We start from the raw sequence: 15,770 nt of genomic DNA, 5'->3' as shown, positions 1-15,770 counted from the left end.
CGCGATCTGATTGGATAAAAAAAACCCGTGGGAACTGGAACCGAAAATAATTCTCATTCTAAAACAAGATGGCAGCAAAAAAAGCACGTCTTTTGCTTTGGATGAAAAGTTGTAAATTTTGGATAACAAACTATCCCCTGGAAATTAGGGGTCAACACCCCTGGAAGGTGAAATTTTGTGAAAAAGGGCCTGGAAAATTACTTTGATGTCAGTTTATGAGGAGAGAGCCCCCTGGAAACCTTTAATAACCCCCTTGGAAAATCTGAAAAATGAACAAAAACCCCTTGGAAAATGAAGGCCCACACCCCCCCTGGAAAAGTTAGTCAATACCCCTGTATGGTTCAAAAATGGAATAGCCCATTATGAACAAAAATTGCCTGTTTTCTCCCTGTAATCTTTAATCTTTTTGGCCACCACCTTGCCTTTCTAAAATATGGCCTGGCCCTCCTGTAATAACCTATCTTTCAGTAAGCAGTTGCACACAACAATATGCTTGATGTTTCAATCGTAAAAAGAATACTTATCCCCCAAGTCTACGAAGACTTCTGTGGCTTGCTTTCTCATTTTTACACTTCCTTTGATTTTTTTACCATTTACCAAAAGTGAAAATCTGAGTTGACTAACAGGTCTCGCCTATCCAAATTACAATTTTTCGTTTTCTCGGAATTTCAGCTTGGAAGGGATTGGCTCATCGAGGACTGGAGAAGCACAGATATCATATTTTATTACTCACCAGGTAGGCTAACTCCTCACATACGGGTAGCCCGATCCAGTCAAGTAGTGAGAGATCAGTTAACCCAAAATAACAAAGATGGTGGAGTTAGATCAAAATCGAAAGTGAAAGTATAATTTTAACTTTTGCCACCGTTGCAGCTAAGTCTTGTACACAGACCCATATCTACGGCTAATTTCAATTTCCTGGGCTCCCCCAAAATATTTTTCAGATTATGGTGTTTTTTGCCATGATGGGGCCTCCTTAGATATTAAACATATAGGGTCCCCTAAAATATAATTTGTGTATACGGCACTGGCACAGGCAGAGGGTAGTTTATGGGGGGTACTTTATCCTTATAAATCCTCGTCTCTGTTGATACTGACTCAGGCTTGTGGTAACGCTATGCTCGGGTATCATATTTAAAAATACTTTGAACAACGCGTCACTTTTGGCGAGAAAATAATGAATTATTTGCTCAAGGGCCATATGGCGTTAGGGGACCAATTTTTCCAGTTTCCTACCCGTCTAAATATTCCTGTGCATGCGTGGTGAATGAACACAAATACAATATAAAAATATTTCACTTTGATATTTTTTCTCTGTTTTTGTATAATGTTTATTTACATTATCGTCATAAATACTCCATTCCTTAAACAAAAATGGAAATCTCAGTACTTTAAAGATTCTATAGAAATCTAAAAAAAAATATGTACAAAAACATACATAAGCGATTTAAATTTTACATATACACGAAAATACAAAACTATACCTCTTTAAAAAAGGTATTTGCACTTGGAATTTTATACAGAGCTGTTTGATTAGGGAAATAAAAACCATTAGACCAAAGGGAACAATCAGGAACAATCTAAAATATTCACAAAACTGTCGTAGAACGGATAAACCTTCGCATATACGAAAAAACTTTTCTTTTTCGGTCAGTCGCAAAACCGCCTGGTACTGTCTCGACCTTTTTACACGGCTGGACAAATACCTCTTTCGATGAAAGCAGTGGAAATCATGCATTTTAGTCGTTCAATGGTAATATTTTGCAGATACCAGTCAAGGTATGGTAATACATTTCAGCCAACTTATTCACAATATTATATCTCTGTCATTTCAAATGTGCAAATACTTATACTATCTAAAAAAAATCAAGAAAAAGAACGCAACCAACCAATAATGTTATTGTACAAAATGCCAAAATTTTCTAAAAATGGTACTTATTAATGAAAAAGGTATATAAGTTTTCGCGAGTGAAAATGTCCCATTGTCACGTAGGATCAACTTAGTTCAAAATATTTAGAATGTAGCCAAATCTATATAGAACTTCACAGAAGCCATATGCATCTAAGTACAGCTCATGATTCGACGGTAACTTCCTTGTTAACGTCCGAATGTATAGCTTTCTGAAAGTCTTCAATTAAATGATGTGATTTCAATTCTATTGCTTCGGGACGTTGGCTTGGGTCTTCGTTCGTTAAAAGTGTCACCAGATCACCCTAATTTGGTTTAAAAGGAAAGAAAATCAAAAAACTTGTTAATTGAAGCAGAAAATGCGGTAAGATTGAAAAGTAATTCAAATATTTTCTTCACACAAAGCATACTAGGCGAGACCAATTTAATTTGTTGTTCTACGGGCAGATCGTTAACAAAATATGGGTCGGTCGGTCGGTCGGTAAAATAAGAATAAATTTTTCATTCATCAAGGTTGGTAAAGTACCGAAAATATTTTCCAAAAAATATCTGGATCAAAAATTCACTTTTTTTATCTTCGATGAAGATCATAATAAAATGCTAGTGTATGGAATGCTTGATTTTCTAAATTTTTCAATTTCTTGAATTTAATTTTCAACTTATTTCAAATTTGATTCTTACAAATAACTAATGTGTAAAATATATTGTAGTGGGAATTCAATATTATTATTTTTTGATTTTAGCAAAAATAGGATCGGTCGATCGATTAAATTGGTCTCGCCCTATGGACAATAGCGAAATAAAATTTGAATCAAAATTCGCAATTTACTACAAAAAAAGTTAATGAGTGATTAGAAAGACCAAATAATAGCTTATGAAAAAATTCTTCTTGGTATAAAATTACATAAAGAAGATTTCTATTACACACTAAAACGTACTTGTGGTGTATTTTGAAGAGCTTCGGGTAAATCACCTCGTTTAAGTCCATATATCAACTAAAAACATAAAGAAAGAAGTTGATTAATAGTCAGTTGTCTTTGCAAAAATAACCCCTTTCTCTGGGGGCCTTATTCTTGCCTTGGAGAAGAAAAAAACCTATTTAGAGTAACATCCATAAAACCCTGGTGCAACGACGTTAATTGAGCCGGATGATTTTTAAATCGAAGGTAAAGATTGTAATGGACATTTATACGATATTCTGTGAGGGAAAAAATCAAAACCGAAGTCTGAAGTTCAAGCTTCTTTTTTCAATCAAAATTCAAAGCAAAAATTAAAAACAAAGACAGACTTCACTAGCTATTTTGCAACAATAATTAAATCTTACCCTTATTCTTTCCATTTGTGTAGAAAAATAATTCAACAATTCGAACAGTATTAAACCTAAAGCATACAGATCAACTTTTTGACTGTATGGTTTGCCACTGGCTTGTTCGGGTGACATATAGAGTTGTGTACCGACTTGTCCTGTGTGATTCTCGTCCTGTACAAAACCATGTCGTTTTGCTGAAATGTAAGAAAGTACAATACTCTTAGATTAAACGGGGGGGTTGGAAAATTTTCGAAATTTTAATAAACCGGGGGGACCTAATTACCGGGAGGTTGGAGAAAACCCTGAAAACCTGAAAATGAGGTAAATGTAGGCTAAAATCAGGCTTTTTGGAGCAAAATAAGGCGACTTCTTCTTGCTAACTGAAAATATTCTTAAAAATTAATAAACAGGGGGGTCCTAATAAGGTCCGGGGGGTTGGAAAATTTTCGAAAAATTAACAAGCAGGGGGGGGCGTTTATTTGGCACCTAAGAGTAAACAAATTCTAAATGAAAAATAAACGAAACCTTAAACCTGAAGAAAAGGATTGTCTTTAATTTCTATAAAAATCATATTTTTTCCTGCCTTTAAAATGGGGAAACGGGAAAACAAAATACTTACATTTCCCTCTAGAAGGTCTGGTGATGGCTGTCACCAATCCAAAATCACCTACTTTGACTGAACCGTCCAATGAGAAGAAAATATTCGCAGGCTGAAAAGATGAGATGCAAGAACATAACCATAAGAAACACAATCTAAAGTGGCATAAACGATAAAGGAGACACAATGCAACAAGGTTATCGAAAAGGGGCCGTATTGGTTCTTGTAAATTGATTTCAGAAGCTCAATTATACATATACCCAGACATACCACTGAATTAAGAATGTTTAATTGAACCAGGGATATGTTATGGCGGAGCTGGATAACGCACATTTAAGAAAGCCTTGTTCTATCTCTTACATTAAAATTTGATATGAAATTTAACTTTTTTAATTACAAACTCGTGAAATTTGGATTTCCTCTTAGCCAATGATTCTGCTGCTGCATTTATCGTTCACGATTAAAAACTTTTAATTATCAAGAGGGTCTGTAAAACATTGGTGAATGACAATTTAAAAAAATGAGAAACATTGTTTTAATTGTAAAGTTATAAGAAGTTTATTCTCTAAGATTATAAATAGTACTTTTTCATTTGAAATACCGCACTACACCGCGGGGTGCCTCACTTTCTAACTGATATTTTCGGATAGCAAGTCGGTATGTCTGATTATGGAAAAAAATTCAAGTCAATTGAAACAATATTTGTCAAAATATTTACATCCGAAATTTTTAAAGAGAAATCATGAAAGCTTCTCAAATTCATAACACACGCTGATAAAAATAGATTTCAATTACAAGGAAACTTTTGGGGTATCTTCTACAAATATTATTTTGATGAAAAGCGGGAACATCATAGCAAAATATGTGCAAACGTACTGCATGAATACTTTGTCTGCTTCATTTTTCTTATAAAAACAGAACACTCAAGGGGACAGAGATGGATTTCTATTATCAACAGTTTACAATAGAAAAGACAAAGAAGCAATCCGCTAAGGAATTCTCGTCCTTCATCCAGCTCCGCTATAACATATCCCTGATTGAACTTAAAAAAAGATCAGATCAGAAGTTATTTCAGGAAAGAAATAACTTCTTAGTACTGCATATTATCACAATCAGTAACTAAGATTAGATGTCAACATTGCTTAGAAAAAGATTATCCTACCTTCAAGTCACGATGCATCATCCCTTGTCGATGAAAATATTCCACTGCATCACGAATTTGTTGAAAAATCTCCAAACTTCGCTTAAAACAAATGTCAGGTGACCGCTTGACCAGCCAATCTTTTAGCGTTTCTTGTTTACATAGTTGCATTTGAATGTATAAGAATAGGGGAGGTTTATCCAAACATAGACTACTTCGCGTACAGCATTTCCCTGAGAAAGTAAATAAAAGCTCATTGATTTTCTGTTATTGATGATTAAGCGTTCGTGCACTAGTTCTTGTTTTTGTTTTTTTGCTTGCTTCTTCGTTTCTTATTCGTTAGAGTAGCTGAGAGTAACACAATAGTTATGCAAAAGTGACGAGTTCGTATCTCACTCCAGTACAGCTTCTATGTAGTACATGTTTTTTTTTATAAGCAAGTGTATGCCCCTTGGTCAGGCTCGTGTGTATGCTTAAGTTCTCAAAGCATCTAGGCATAGTTTATGCTTATTATATGCTTAAGAATCATGCTTATGATTCACCCCGAGCCAAGTTCATGGCTTGGCAGCAGGTTTTAGGTGCCCCCTAAGAATTCAGGTGACCCCTAAGATTTAGGTAACCCCTGGTTGCCAAATATTTTAGGTGACCCCTAAGCCAATGACAATTTTCCAGAAATTTTAGCAAAATACGTAATACATTTTATCCAATAGGAAGGTTTTTAGTTTTTCCTTAACGGTCATTTGAATGGCCAGATTGATGAATACAACAGAATGACAAATCTCAGAATGAACATGATTTAAAAATTTGGTTGCGAGCGAAGCGAGCAGAAATTTTTGAGAATTTCAAATGACAAGATGAAAGTTTCCCATTTCCGGAAAGTTTACTAGACTTTATTACTAGACTTTATCTAGCCCCCAGGTCCATCTGAAAAAAAATTAGGTGACCCCTAACATGGTTAGTCCCCCCTAGAAACAGGCTAAAATCAGGTACCAATTACTGCTCGACCTTTTAGCCCCCCCCCTCAGGCCAGGGGGGGGGGTTCCAGCCATGAAGTTTTTAATGAAATTTCAGAAATTTTGTAAAGATTTGTTCAGATTTTGGAAGCAGTGAAATGTTAGCTAGCTGTGAAAATGTCTTATTTTTTACTTGACCTCTACCAAACCTTTTTAAACAGAAAAAATTACCACTTGAAAAATAATTTAGGCTGACATATATGCTCATGTTATGCTTAGGAATTCTGCAAATCTGAGCCTTCATATGCTTATAAGCGTTATGCTTATAAAAAGAAAAACATGTAGTAGAAATAAAATGTATAAATTTTCAGATTCATTAATAAATCTACAAACCTACCTACTACCCTTCTGGTGCTTCGTTTAGATTTTTTGAGTTCTTCTCTCGTTTGATCTAACCTTTCTTCTTTCGATTCTTCTTCTTCATTTCGTTCTTCACTTTCTTCTTCTATGTCTCCATTCGATTCAAAAACAATAAAGCTGTCTTCCTCCGCACCCTCTTCCGCTCGAAGCGTATTCGTCCTTTCATGACATGGCCTACTGCCTCGACTACTCATACTCAAATCACTCTCTGAACAAACAGAAGAGTTGGACGTGACATCGAGGCGAGTCGATTCATTCGTGTTTTCATCAAAACAAATAAAACTATCAGTATCTTGAGATTCGTCTGAATAAAAAACATCATTGTGTCTCAGTAACTGCATTTCACCAGCTTTGCTCTCAAAATCAAAACATTTTTCTAGCGATTCTTCAAAGGATTTTTTCTTGCCCTCCTCTTCCTTGGATCTGTCAATCTTATTATGATCACTCAAACTATTCACTTCCAGAGCCCAATCATGTGAAAAAACATACGAGGGAGGGTCCTCGACATCCTTCATCAAAACAGTTCGATCAAGCTCAAATTGCCACCCTTGGGGCGGTGCTTCCCACCATGCGTGAAAATATCGAACGATCCCAGGGTGTTCGAGGGCGGCTAGCGCCCTTACTTCACGCATCATTCGACTCTTAGCTTCTTCGCATTGAGGTAGATAGATTCGTTTTATTGCATATTCGAATTCGTCGATTTTCTTCCTGGCTTTGAAAACGACACCGAAGCCTCCTTTACCAAGACATTCTAAATGATCAAAGTCCACCAAGTATCTGTCGAAGGTAAATTTAAGATATTTAAGATAGCAAAAAAAAAAACACAAAATTAAAAGCGTGGAGAGTTTTTTGTTGAAACACCAAGGGGAAAATAGGAATATCCAAATCCAAATTCAAAACGGACGAGTAAATTTCCGGTAATAAACGCCTCCACCTTACCAGAGACCCGACTTTCATAAGGAACCGAAGAGTAACTAAAGTGGCATAATAAAAGGAAATCATGATTGGTTTGTATCAAAACACATTGTTACCTTGATGTAAAATCGCTATTGGATCCTCCTGATGTCAATGTCGACGAGCTTGCATTTTCTGAAGTTATCTCCTCAGTATTTATCTGAAATGAAAAAGTTTTCGTTCGTTATTTCTTGAAATTTTTCCTATGTAAATGCAATTAAATTATCACAAAACGTTAAATTATCACCCAAAATCTTTTGAAATAAAACAATACCTATCTATTGCAGTTGAAAACACAACTGATCTTAGGAAAGAAGACTAAATTATATTCAAGGACGTGTAAGCAAACATTTTTCATTGTAGTTTTATATAGTGCTACCATCATTTTTGGGGAATGACAAAAGTTTAAAATAGCAAACGGTTAACATGAACTATACATACCTCAGGAATCGGATCACAGGCTTTTGAGATGGAGCTTTTATTTTTGACATGTTTACTACTGGTGCTTGCACTGGTGTTGGTGATGGGTTGAGGGATTTCCTCAACTGCTTCTTCGATCACAACATCCTCTTCTAATGGCGCTAATTGTGGCTGAATGTCAAAAGAAAGCGTGATTGATAGATAAAATTACTCCTTAGATGTGTAATTTGTATAGAATTATTTGAACATAAATAGTGTTTCTTGTTACACTCAGAAAATCAGGAATTTGCCTAGCTCTACGCACAAAAATAGCATTTTGAACACAAATTCCTGAGCGGTTGTATATTCCTTTATAATCAAGAATTTCTTTCTAGGCAAGTATGACAAGTTTAATTCAAATTTGATAAATTTAATAATTTAAATTGAGAGATTGCTCTTACTGTTTAGCTTTTCTAAAAACACTCAGCCAACTTCAGAAAAGGATAGATAACCAAGGCTTTTTTGGAAATTTTGAAAATTTCTGATCCCTTCAGCAAAAAAAATGTACTATGGATAGATCACATGAGAGTGAAATCTTTAGTCAATTTCTTAATACTAAGTACTGTGTTATCTCTTATATCAAATAGAATCAACAAAGATGTGATTTCTAATAAATACTTACAGAAATGACAGCTAGTTTCTTCTTTAGAAATCGTGCAGCAACATTGATTCCAATTGCTATCAGAACAGATAAAACTGCGATTTCCTTCCTAGACGGTTGAAAAGGAAAAGAACATTCTCAGTAAAAGTTTGAGTATACAGACTTGTGAATCTTTAAATAAATAAAAAGAATGGTTTTGAAATTTCTTGAGACAGCGACTCGTGAAGGTTTAAGCTCGCAAATAGAAATTTCGTAAATTTCATGATATTTCAACCTCACAAAAGTTTTTGCCCGAAAAAATTTGTACATCAAAATTATTTAACTTTATGTGGATTGTGCTGTATAGAAATGATTACAGTGAAGAAACAAAATTGAACTTTAAAAAATTCTTACCACCAATCGCGTATAGTGACTGGTGCAAGGTCGACATATTCAGAGAAGACACTCTCTTCACCAGTCTCACTCTGGTTATCTGCGTTGCAAACGTCAGGATTCTCTGAACTGCAATACCCTTCTTTGTTTTCTTTGTTGTTAGATGGTAAACTTACAGCCGTTGTGTTGGAATATAAAAAGATTCCATTGTCTAAAACAATATTAAATAGAGGTAAGTATAGACGGACAGGATGCACCGGGTTCGGCAGATATGACTAATTATATTCATCTTGAGGCAGTCAGACGGTAAAGAAACCATCAAAATTGTTCTTGTCGGTGAAATTGCTTCATTTTTCTCATCTAAGATTTTTAAAAGCTTTAAGTAATACTTTTAATTCAAAATTTCAAAAATAAAATCAAAGAAAACCTGACTTTTACTCTTAAATTTCAATTCTTCAACTAGTGCAAAATTTTTACTGAAGATAAGAAATTGGTTTGAGATTAGAATTTGAAACCTATACTTACCGAAAGGGTAATCAATGGAGCTTAATGCTGTCGAATCTCCACGATCATAGTTGATGAAAGGAGTTCTGGAAGGAGAAGTGGCAACCAGAGGTCTCCAATGACCTATCTGTGGTACGTCCAAAGATAATTTTTCTGAGAAAAGGTTGCTTTTCGAATCTTTCTTCTCTTTCTCGTTCGGATGTTGAACATACATTTGACCTTTGTAAAGTCCTGAAATGTTAATATGTTTTAAAGGAAGGTAGTTGTTTTGAAGCAAAAACATTCGGTTTTCTTCTTTCAAAATGTCAAATGAGATCGTCAGACTGTTTACAAAATACACCTATCGAATCTACAACATGTGGAAACTGGGTTAGTTTCCAGATAGGACTGATCTAAATTTGGCATCATTCGCTCCTGGAGAACTCAATAAAAAAAAACACAGTCCAATAGATACCTAAATAAACTAAAGATTGCGTGTTGATATTCTCTCCAAGTTGAAGTTGATCTGAATTGAAAACATTCAACGGTTTCAGTTGTTTATCTTCCAGTTTCCATGCACTTGCAATGGGTGATGTGAAATGGAATGTCCATTCTTCACTGGCAACAACACCATCCTGCATGACAAAACTATATTGATCATTGGTAGATTCACCATCTTCACCACAATATGAATCCAATACATCCCCACTCTCACCTTCTACCAGTTCGATGTCAAAATTTCCGACAGAATAATTCCACCTGAATGAAGAAAAAGAACTTGGTAAATATTTATCTATGAGACTGAATGTTTGGTTTGAAATATTGTTGGGTAATACCGACATGAAATCCACAACAACATTCGTATACAGAAGAATTTTAATGTCGTCTCTTTTAATCACAATATTCATTTTTTTTAATACATATTGGTTGTTAATCAAAAGATAGAAAGGGTAATGATCAGTATGATAAGTAACAAATCTAGAGGACTCGTCTTCCCTTAATCATTATCCTTTCCAAGACTTACTTTTCTTGTCCACTCTGTGGCTCAAAAACACGGATGGTTTTCTGTGTTCTTCGCAACGAGATAATATCCTTGTGTTTGATTGTGTTAGAGTATTTCTTCACTGGCTTACATCCTTTCAATGTACAGTCATATGAAAGCTGAGAAAATGAACAGTTAATGATTTTCAAATAGATGTCAGTTTGTGTTTAGCTCAGTTTCTCAAAGTAAATTGGGGTTTTCTTTTATAAAACTCAATCTTTTACATTAAATCCTTACAAAATAATTATCTCCTAAACTTGCGTAAACTATAGAATAAATGCTACTGGCCTAGAGACGATGTAACATACATATAGGTGATTTAATTGACCTACCTCTCCAGTATTAACATCAATACCACTGATGGATACTTCCTGCCCACCAACAATATAACTACCATCTGGTAGTCTTTTGATATTTCCAAGTAGATAATCTGCTGAAAGAGGTACAGTCTAAAACAAAAATAATAGGTTACGATTTTAACAATATATAGCACACTATATTATAAATCACATACATCCATTTCGAAGAACAATTCACCTCCTATAAAATCATTTAAAAGAGATTACTCAGGGATAATTTTGCCCAGTCTTGTGCTTTATATTACCAGAGAGAGGCAATTAAGAAAATGTTCTTGGGCTAATCGCCCTTTGGGAGCATTCTCAGATGTGATTGTCTTGATTTGGTCTTGAATATTTGTATTAATTACCAGTAGTGTGGTGGTTTACAACGTTTTGTAAAAATTTTCCGAAAATTTAACAAAGCTCTACAGAGCCTCCTCTTCATGGCGTTGAACCATAATCTTTTTGCACCTTAAGCAGATTTCCTACCACTAGACTAACTTTGAGACCCCAAGATACTATTTTCTATTCACCAAGTTTGGAGCTTGATGGGTTAAAATCAATCTTCTTCACAAATTTTTTTGTCATTTTAAAGAATTCTTATTCAGATGCTCTTTTACTTTCTGTATACAATAGCGGCTCCCAATCACTTTCAAATCTTTTCAAAGTCTTTCAAAGTCACCCTCGAATGTCCAACCACGATGGCCAGCCACGATGGCTAAGAAGATCTAAAATATACTTTTGCTAAGTCATTTATTTAATTGTGGTTAAAAATTGCAATGCAATGTTATCTTTTTTGTCCTTTATTTCCTAAAACCAAAATCAAATCATCAATCGGCGGCTATTTTTCTTCCTTTAGAATTTTTTAGATGTGTAGTGATTCACTGGATTGGGAGACGCAGCGTGCGACGCTGCGCATACGGCTGGTGGCCCCCCAGCAGTGCCCAACAGGGGCTAATTTATTTGTGGGTTTTGCTGAAAGACAAGGGGAAGAAAAGAGTATGGCTGATTACGAATTTCAGCATATCCCTTTAATTTTTTACGCCTTAGAAATAGCAGTTTACAGTCAAAATTAGAAAAAAATACCCCTAAATTTTCATGCTTGCTTAGCTTGTGTAAGTTTTACAAACATATTCTACTTTTGATAGCCCGGGTGCCAAAATCCCAACTTAAAAAAATTGCCTCACCAGTTTGCCTCAATTTTGGTCAAACCACCACGCTACTGTTAGTTACCTATATTTCTTGATTTACAATAAGTAGTTGTACAATTGAAAAGTGTTGTTTTCAAGGCAAAGAATTGGTTGACAGAACAAGGAGAACTACCTCAAGTCTTTCCCCGTTCCATTTGTACAAGTTTCCATTCAGAGATGGGATGAATTTCACATCTGCTAATTCTTTAATGCTCTAGATAGTAATTTGAACAGAAAGTATTTTCACTGATTTAAGTTTGTTATCATTCATATGAATAATTAAGACGGCATACCAAATGTATTATGTTATTCTTGATTATTAAATATGTATAATTTTGAAAAAGTGACGATGGTGCGAAAAAGAGACTTTTATACATACACTTATTTTTTCTATTTTCAAAATAAAAAGGGACGTGAAAATTTAGAAGATGAAGTTATTCTTAAGCTTCTCACCTTGATACTGCTAATGCTGGATGAGACCAATGACTTTTCAGCTGGAACTGACCATAAAAGTTGACCAGATAACGCATTCAAACATGTAAAAGAACCATCAGTTGTGCTCACAAAGATTAAAGACCTGAAAATATAATTCTACAAGTTAATGCCAAATTCAATTTTTCTTCAGACCCTCAAGTAGGGCTAAAGGAAGGGTTGCTAAAAACCCAACTCTATAAAACCCAAACAAAGGGCGCCAAATTTATGGTTAGCACCCCTCCTAAAATTCTGCCAGACCGCTACTGGAAAGTACAAGTAAAAATTGTATTATTAAATGTTCAATTTTACAAGATCATCTACTTATATATTATTTAATCATGGTTGTATAGACATTTGCAAAAGTTTATTGAATAGTATTTAAACGAATTGCTACATCATGAATATAAATCATTTGTCTCTAGGCAACAGCTGTTTTGTAAAAAGCAAATCAATTACAATGATGTTATAATTTTTCGAGGTTTAATTAGTTTAGGAGATTACAAAAGTCTATTGAACAGTCAGTACAAACAGGATAAATTATCTTGTCCCTAGGTAAACAACCCATGGTATGGCCCAAACTTTTCCAGGTCACTTGACGATTTTTAACTTGAAAAAGTCACAAATATGAGCTTTACTTGGCCTGTGCATGTTGCCCCAAAGTTGACCCAAACATCAAATGTTCAGGCCAAAAGAATGTTTTGCTATTTTGGCCTGAACATGACCCAAAAATGTTCAGGGTATGTTTGGGCCATACAGTGGGCAGTTGGGCACAGAGTTGTATTTCTGTGTCTATAAACATTTAACAACACAAATGAGCTAGCATATCTGCAACAGAGACCATGAAAAATAACCTGAGATCAAATTGTGGTTGTCTTTTGCACACCATGCTGAAGCTCTAAAGGAATGTGTGAAAACATAACAATCTGATGAATATGCAATCTCGAAATCGTAAGAACAGCGTTCTTCTAAAAGGACTAGGAATGACAGTTGCGTGATTGTGTTTATGAATAGAGCGCCATATCAGTTTTTGACTTTCCGGCGCACAACAAGATTGTTGTTGTAGAACTTTCTGCGGGAGGACTATTTTCCTGAGATGTTTAATTTTCAAGTGCCTTCAGATGTTTATCGTGCACATAAGAAAATTATGAACAGCTATTATCAGGTTAATGACAAATGAATTTTCACTGTTAGCACACCCTTCTAAATTTTTTTGTTTTCCTTAAAATGGCATACAGCAATTGAAGAATTAGAGCTTGCCACCAAACCACCTACCACCCCAATGTAATGAACAAATAATGAGAGTGTAATTTGTCACGCGGGTTACATCATGTGCTCCATTGTGATGCAGCCAATTTCTTCATTTTTGCAAAACGCAAATTAGGGGGGGGTGTAATTGGAAATGGTACCAAGATTTATCATGGAAGTCGCCATCATTCATATATTTTACAAACTTTGAAAGCCCTAAAACTTGCTATTAATCGCAATTGAAGTTAATGGTAAATTTCTTTGATCTTTGACTTTTTCTTTTCTTCCATACGCCAATTTTTTTACAAAAAATCAAGCTCAAAATTGCACAGTGGCCTGGTGGCTCTTCTAGGTGAAAGATACGTGATTGCAAAAGACAAATCAATTATACCACCAACTGCTCTAACTTGGGACTGTCTGACAAAACATGGGACGGCCATTCGACCACCATTTCACCGAACCTTCAAAGTCATTTAATTAACATACCGTGAATCAGCGTGAATCATAGATAGCAAATAATGTGAGTTCGCTACTCTCACCAGGTAGGCTTTTACACTGCAAAAGGAACAAGTCTTTGAGATGTAAATGCAAACATGCGCTTTTGCGCAAGCGTCCAAACACAAATATAAAAACTGTTCGTTCTTCCACCGAAAATTGTGAGATCTGTTATCGACACTCGGTAACTTTGACATGTCAATCATTCGCACAAGCTGGGAAAAAGTCTCTAGAGAAAAACAACACAAAAAAATGGCATCAAGATGTGAGCAGCGTGACTGTGATAAATTGTTTATTACCGTCCCAAGTTCAGACCAATCGTCCCAAGTTAGAGGAGTTGACGATATGTGGTAGTCTTTTTAATAAAATTTATGCTGGAGTAAATAGTTAGTCAAAAAACTGTTTCTCCTCTTGATTATTGAATGTAGAATGAGGGATGTCAATATTAGACCAACTATCATAACTTCTTCTAATTTCGACAGCCTTCTTTAGAGATAGGAATATTAGCAGGCTAGCTCTAAAGCTCTAAAACAGCATCTAATAACATGAAAACCAGAATATGATTCTTCAATGGGAATCAAAACTATAAAGTGTACCGTAAGTTGGTCTATAACGACATCCCTTGTCTAATTCCGACACCCTTCTTTAGATAAAGGAATAATATGAAAGCTTGAATCTTTGATTGAAAAAGGATTATTCCTCTCTGACCACTAAGCAAAGAAAGACTAACACACGCGGTTGTTTTGGCTGCTGGCTGGCTGGTAGTTTCCTTCAAGAATACACTCCAAAAATGGATGATGAAGGTAAGAAAACCGGAATTTGTTTACGACCGACCGACCGGCCGACTCACTTTTTAGACCCAACGAGGTCGAGGACGCAAAATATGAAGATATTTGTGATTGCCGCCTTTATAAGTAGCTTGAATTTTTATAAGAAAAGTGTCTATTGAATAATTTCAATACCTTTTGGAAAGGGAAGTACAGTGTTCTGTAGATTCTTGGCTTGTTGAGGGGTTTGGTTGTCTTATAAAAGATTCTAAAGTTCTTGTTTTGGGAGCTGATTCTTCAACAACATCATCAATAACTGCTTCAAAAGTTGCATCAGCTTCTTGATTGTAGACAGTGTGAACCTTTGAAGCTAGCAGGAGAATTCCAGCGAAGCAAGAAATGAAAAGCATTGCTTTATAACCATAGTCCAACCTTTGGAAAATGAGCTGGTAGTAGTCCTGCAAAAGATGTTCAAAAAATTGCTGAAGTGAAGAAAAAATAAGCTAAATGACGTGTATTCAGTCGTTCCACAACATTCCATACCATTTTGTCTTGGTTAGTCAAAAATATCCGTAAAAGATTCACTCAAAATTTAAAGAAAATCGAGTTAAAATACAAAATGGTAGATTATGATGAAAACAAATGTTAAAGCGAGCGCCAACTATGGCTTTCTTTTCCGGTAATTCCCTATAGTCAAAGGGACTTTCTGAAACAACATACCGTTTTTAAATTTTATGCCATTTCTTACTTCCAAAAATTCCTTTGAAATTCAAGATTTTTGTCGAAAATTCCACGATTCCACGAATTTTGAATTGAAAATGAATATTTTTTGCCAATTCCGAAATTTCGCAAAACCTGTTGCTAAATTCCGTTTTACCGAACTAAGATTCCGTGATTCCGCCGCCTCCCTAAATATCTCAGGACACAGCTCCTCTATAGTGGAAGCGGTAGCCCCCGGGGCCACTTCTAGCTCATTGATAGACACTGGGTGGCGTTGATAAGTGATAATACTATATGCGG

General features: G+C 35.3%; 1 protein-coding gene across 2 annotated transcripts; it reads right to left on the bottom strand.

The window, feature by feature from the left end:
• Positions 1-1,285: 1,285 nt before the first annotated feature.
• LOC136812620 (eukaryotic translation initiation factor 2-alpha kinase 3-like) lies at positions 1,286-15,253 on the bottom strand. 2 transcript variants are annotated; one of them, XM_067069153.1, is made up of 17 exons: positions 14,946-15,253; positions 12,223-12,346; positions 11,903-11,983; positions 10,574-10,690; positions 10,224-10,360; positions 9,675-9,958; positions 9,242-9,451; positions 8,738-8,927; positions 8,366-8,453; positions 7,726-7,875; positions 7,362-7,444; positions 6,308-7,107; positions 4,979-5,190; positions 3,838-3,928; positions 3,234-3,412; positions 2,848-2,904; positions 1,286-2,214 (listed from the first exon to the last, which is right to left on the bottom strand). In XM_067069153.1, the coding sequence occupies exons 1-17, from the start codon at positions 15,158-15,160 to the stop codon at positions 2,074-2,076; spliced, it is 3,159 nt and encodes a 1,052-aa protein (XP_066925254.1). In that variant the 5' UTR covers positions 15,161-15,253; the 3' UTR covers positions 1,286-2,073. The 2 variants fall into 2 exon arrangements, with proteins under 2 accessions (XP_066925254.1, XP_066925253.1); XM_067069152.1 differs by lacking the exon at positions 11,903-11,983 and having other exon boundaries at positions 1,925-2,214; positions 14,946-15,244.
• Positions 15,254-15,770: the final 517 nt, after the last annotated feature.

This window comes from Clytia hemisphaerica, unplaced genomic scaffold (genome assembly GCF_902728285.1).
Source record: "Clytia hemisphaerica strain Z4C2 unplaced genomic scaffold, Clytia hemisphaerica genome assembly, whole genome shotgun sequence".
Lineage (NCBI taxonomy): Eukaryota > Metazoa > Cnidaria > Hydrozoa > Leptothecata > Clytiidae > Clytia > Clytia hemisphaerica.
This window is presented reverse-complemented; position numbering and strand designations above follow the sequence as displayed.

What these genes read in the sequence shown, in the direction of transcription:
- LOC136812620 (XM_067069153.1), bottom strand. Translation starts at nt 15,160, where the DNA reads ATGCTTTTCATTTCTTGCTTCGCTGGAATTCTCCTGCTAGCTTCAAAG. An exon ending in GTCACTATACGCGATTGGTG is followed by an intron (nt 8,454 to 8,737) that starts GTAAGAATTTTT and finishes TCAACCGTCTAG; the next exon opens with GAAGGAAATCGCAGTTTTAT. An exon ending in AATAGCGATTTTACATCAAG is followed by an intron (nt 7,108 to 7,361) that starts GTAACAATGTGT and finishes TACCTTCGACAG; the next exon opens with ATACTTGGTGGACTTTGATC.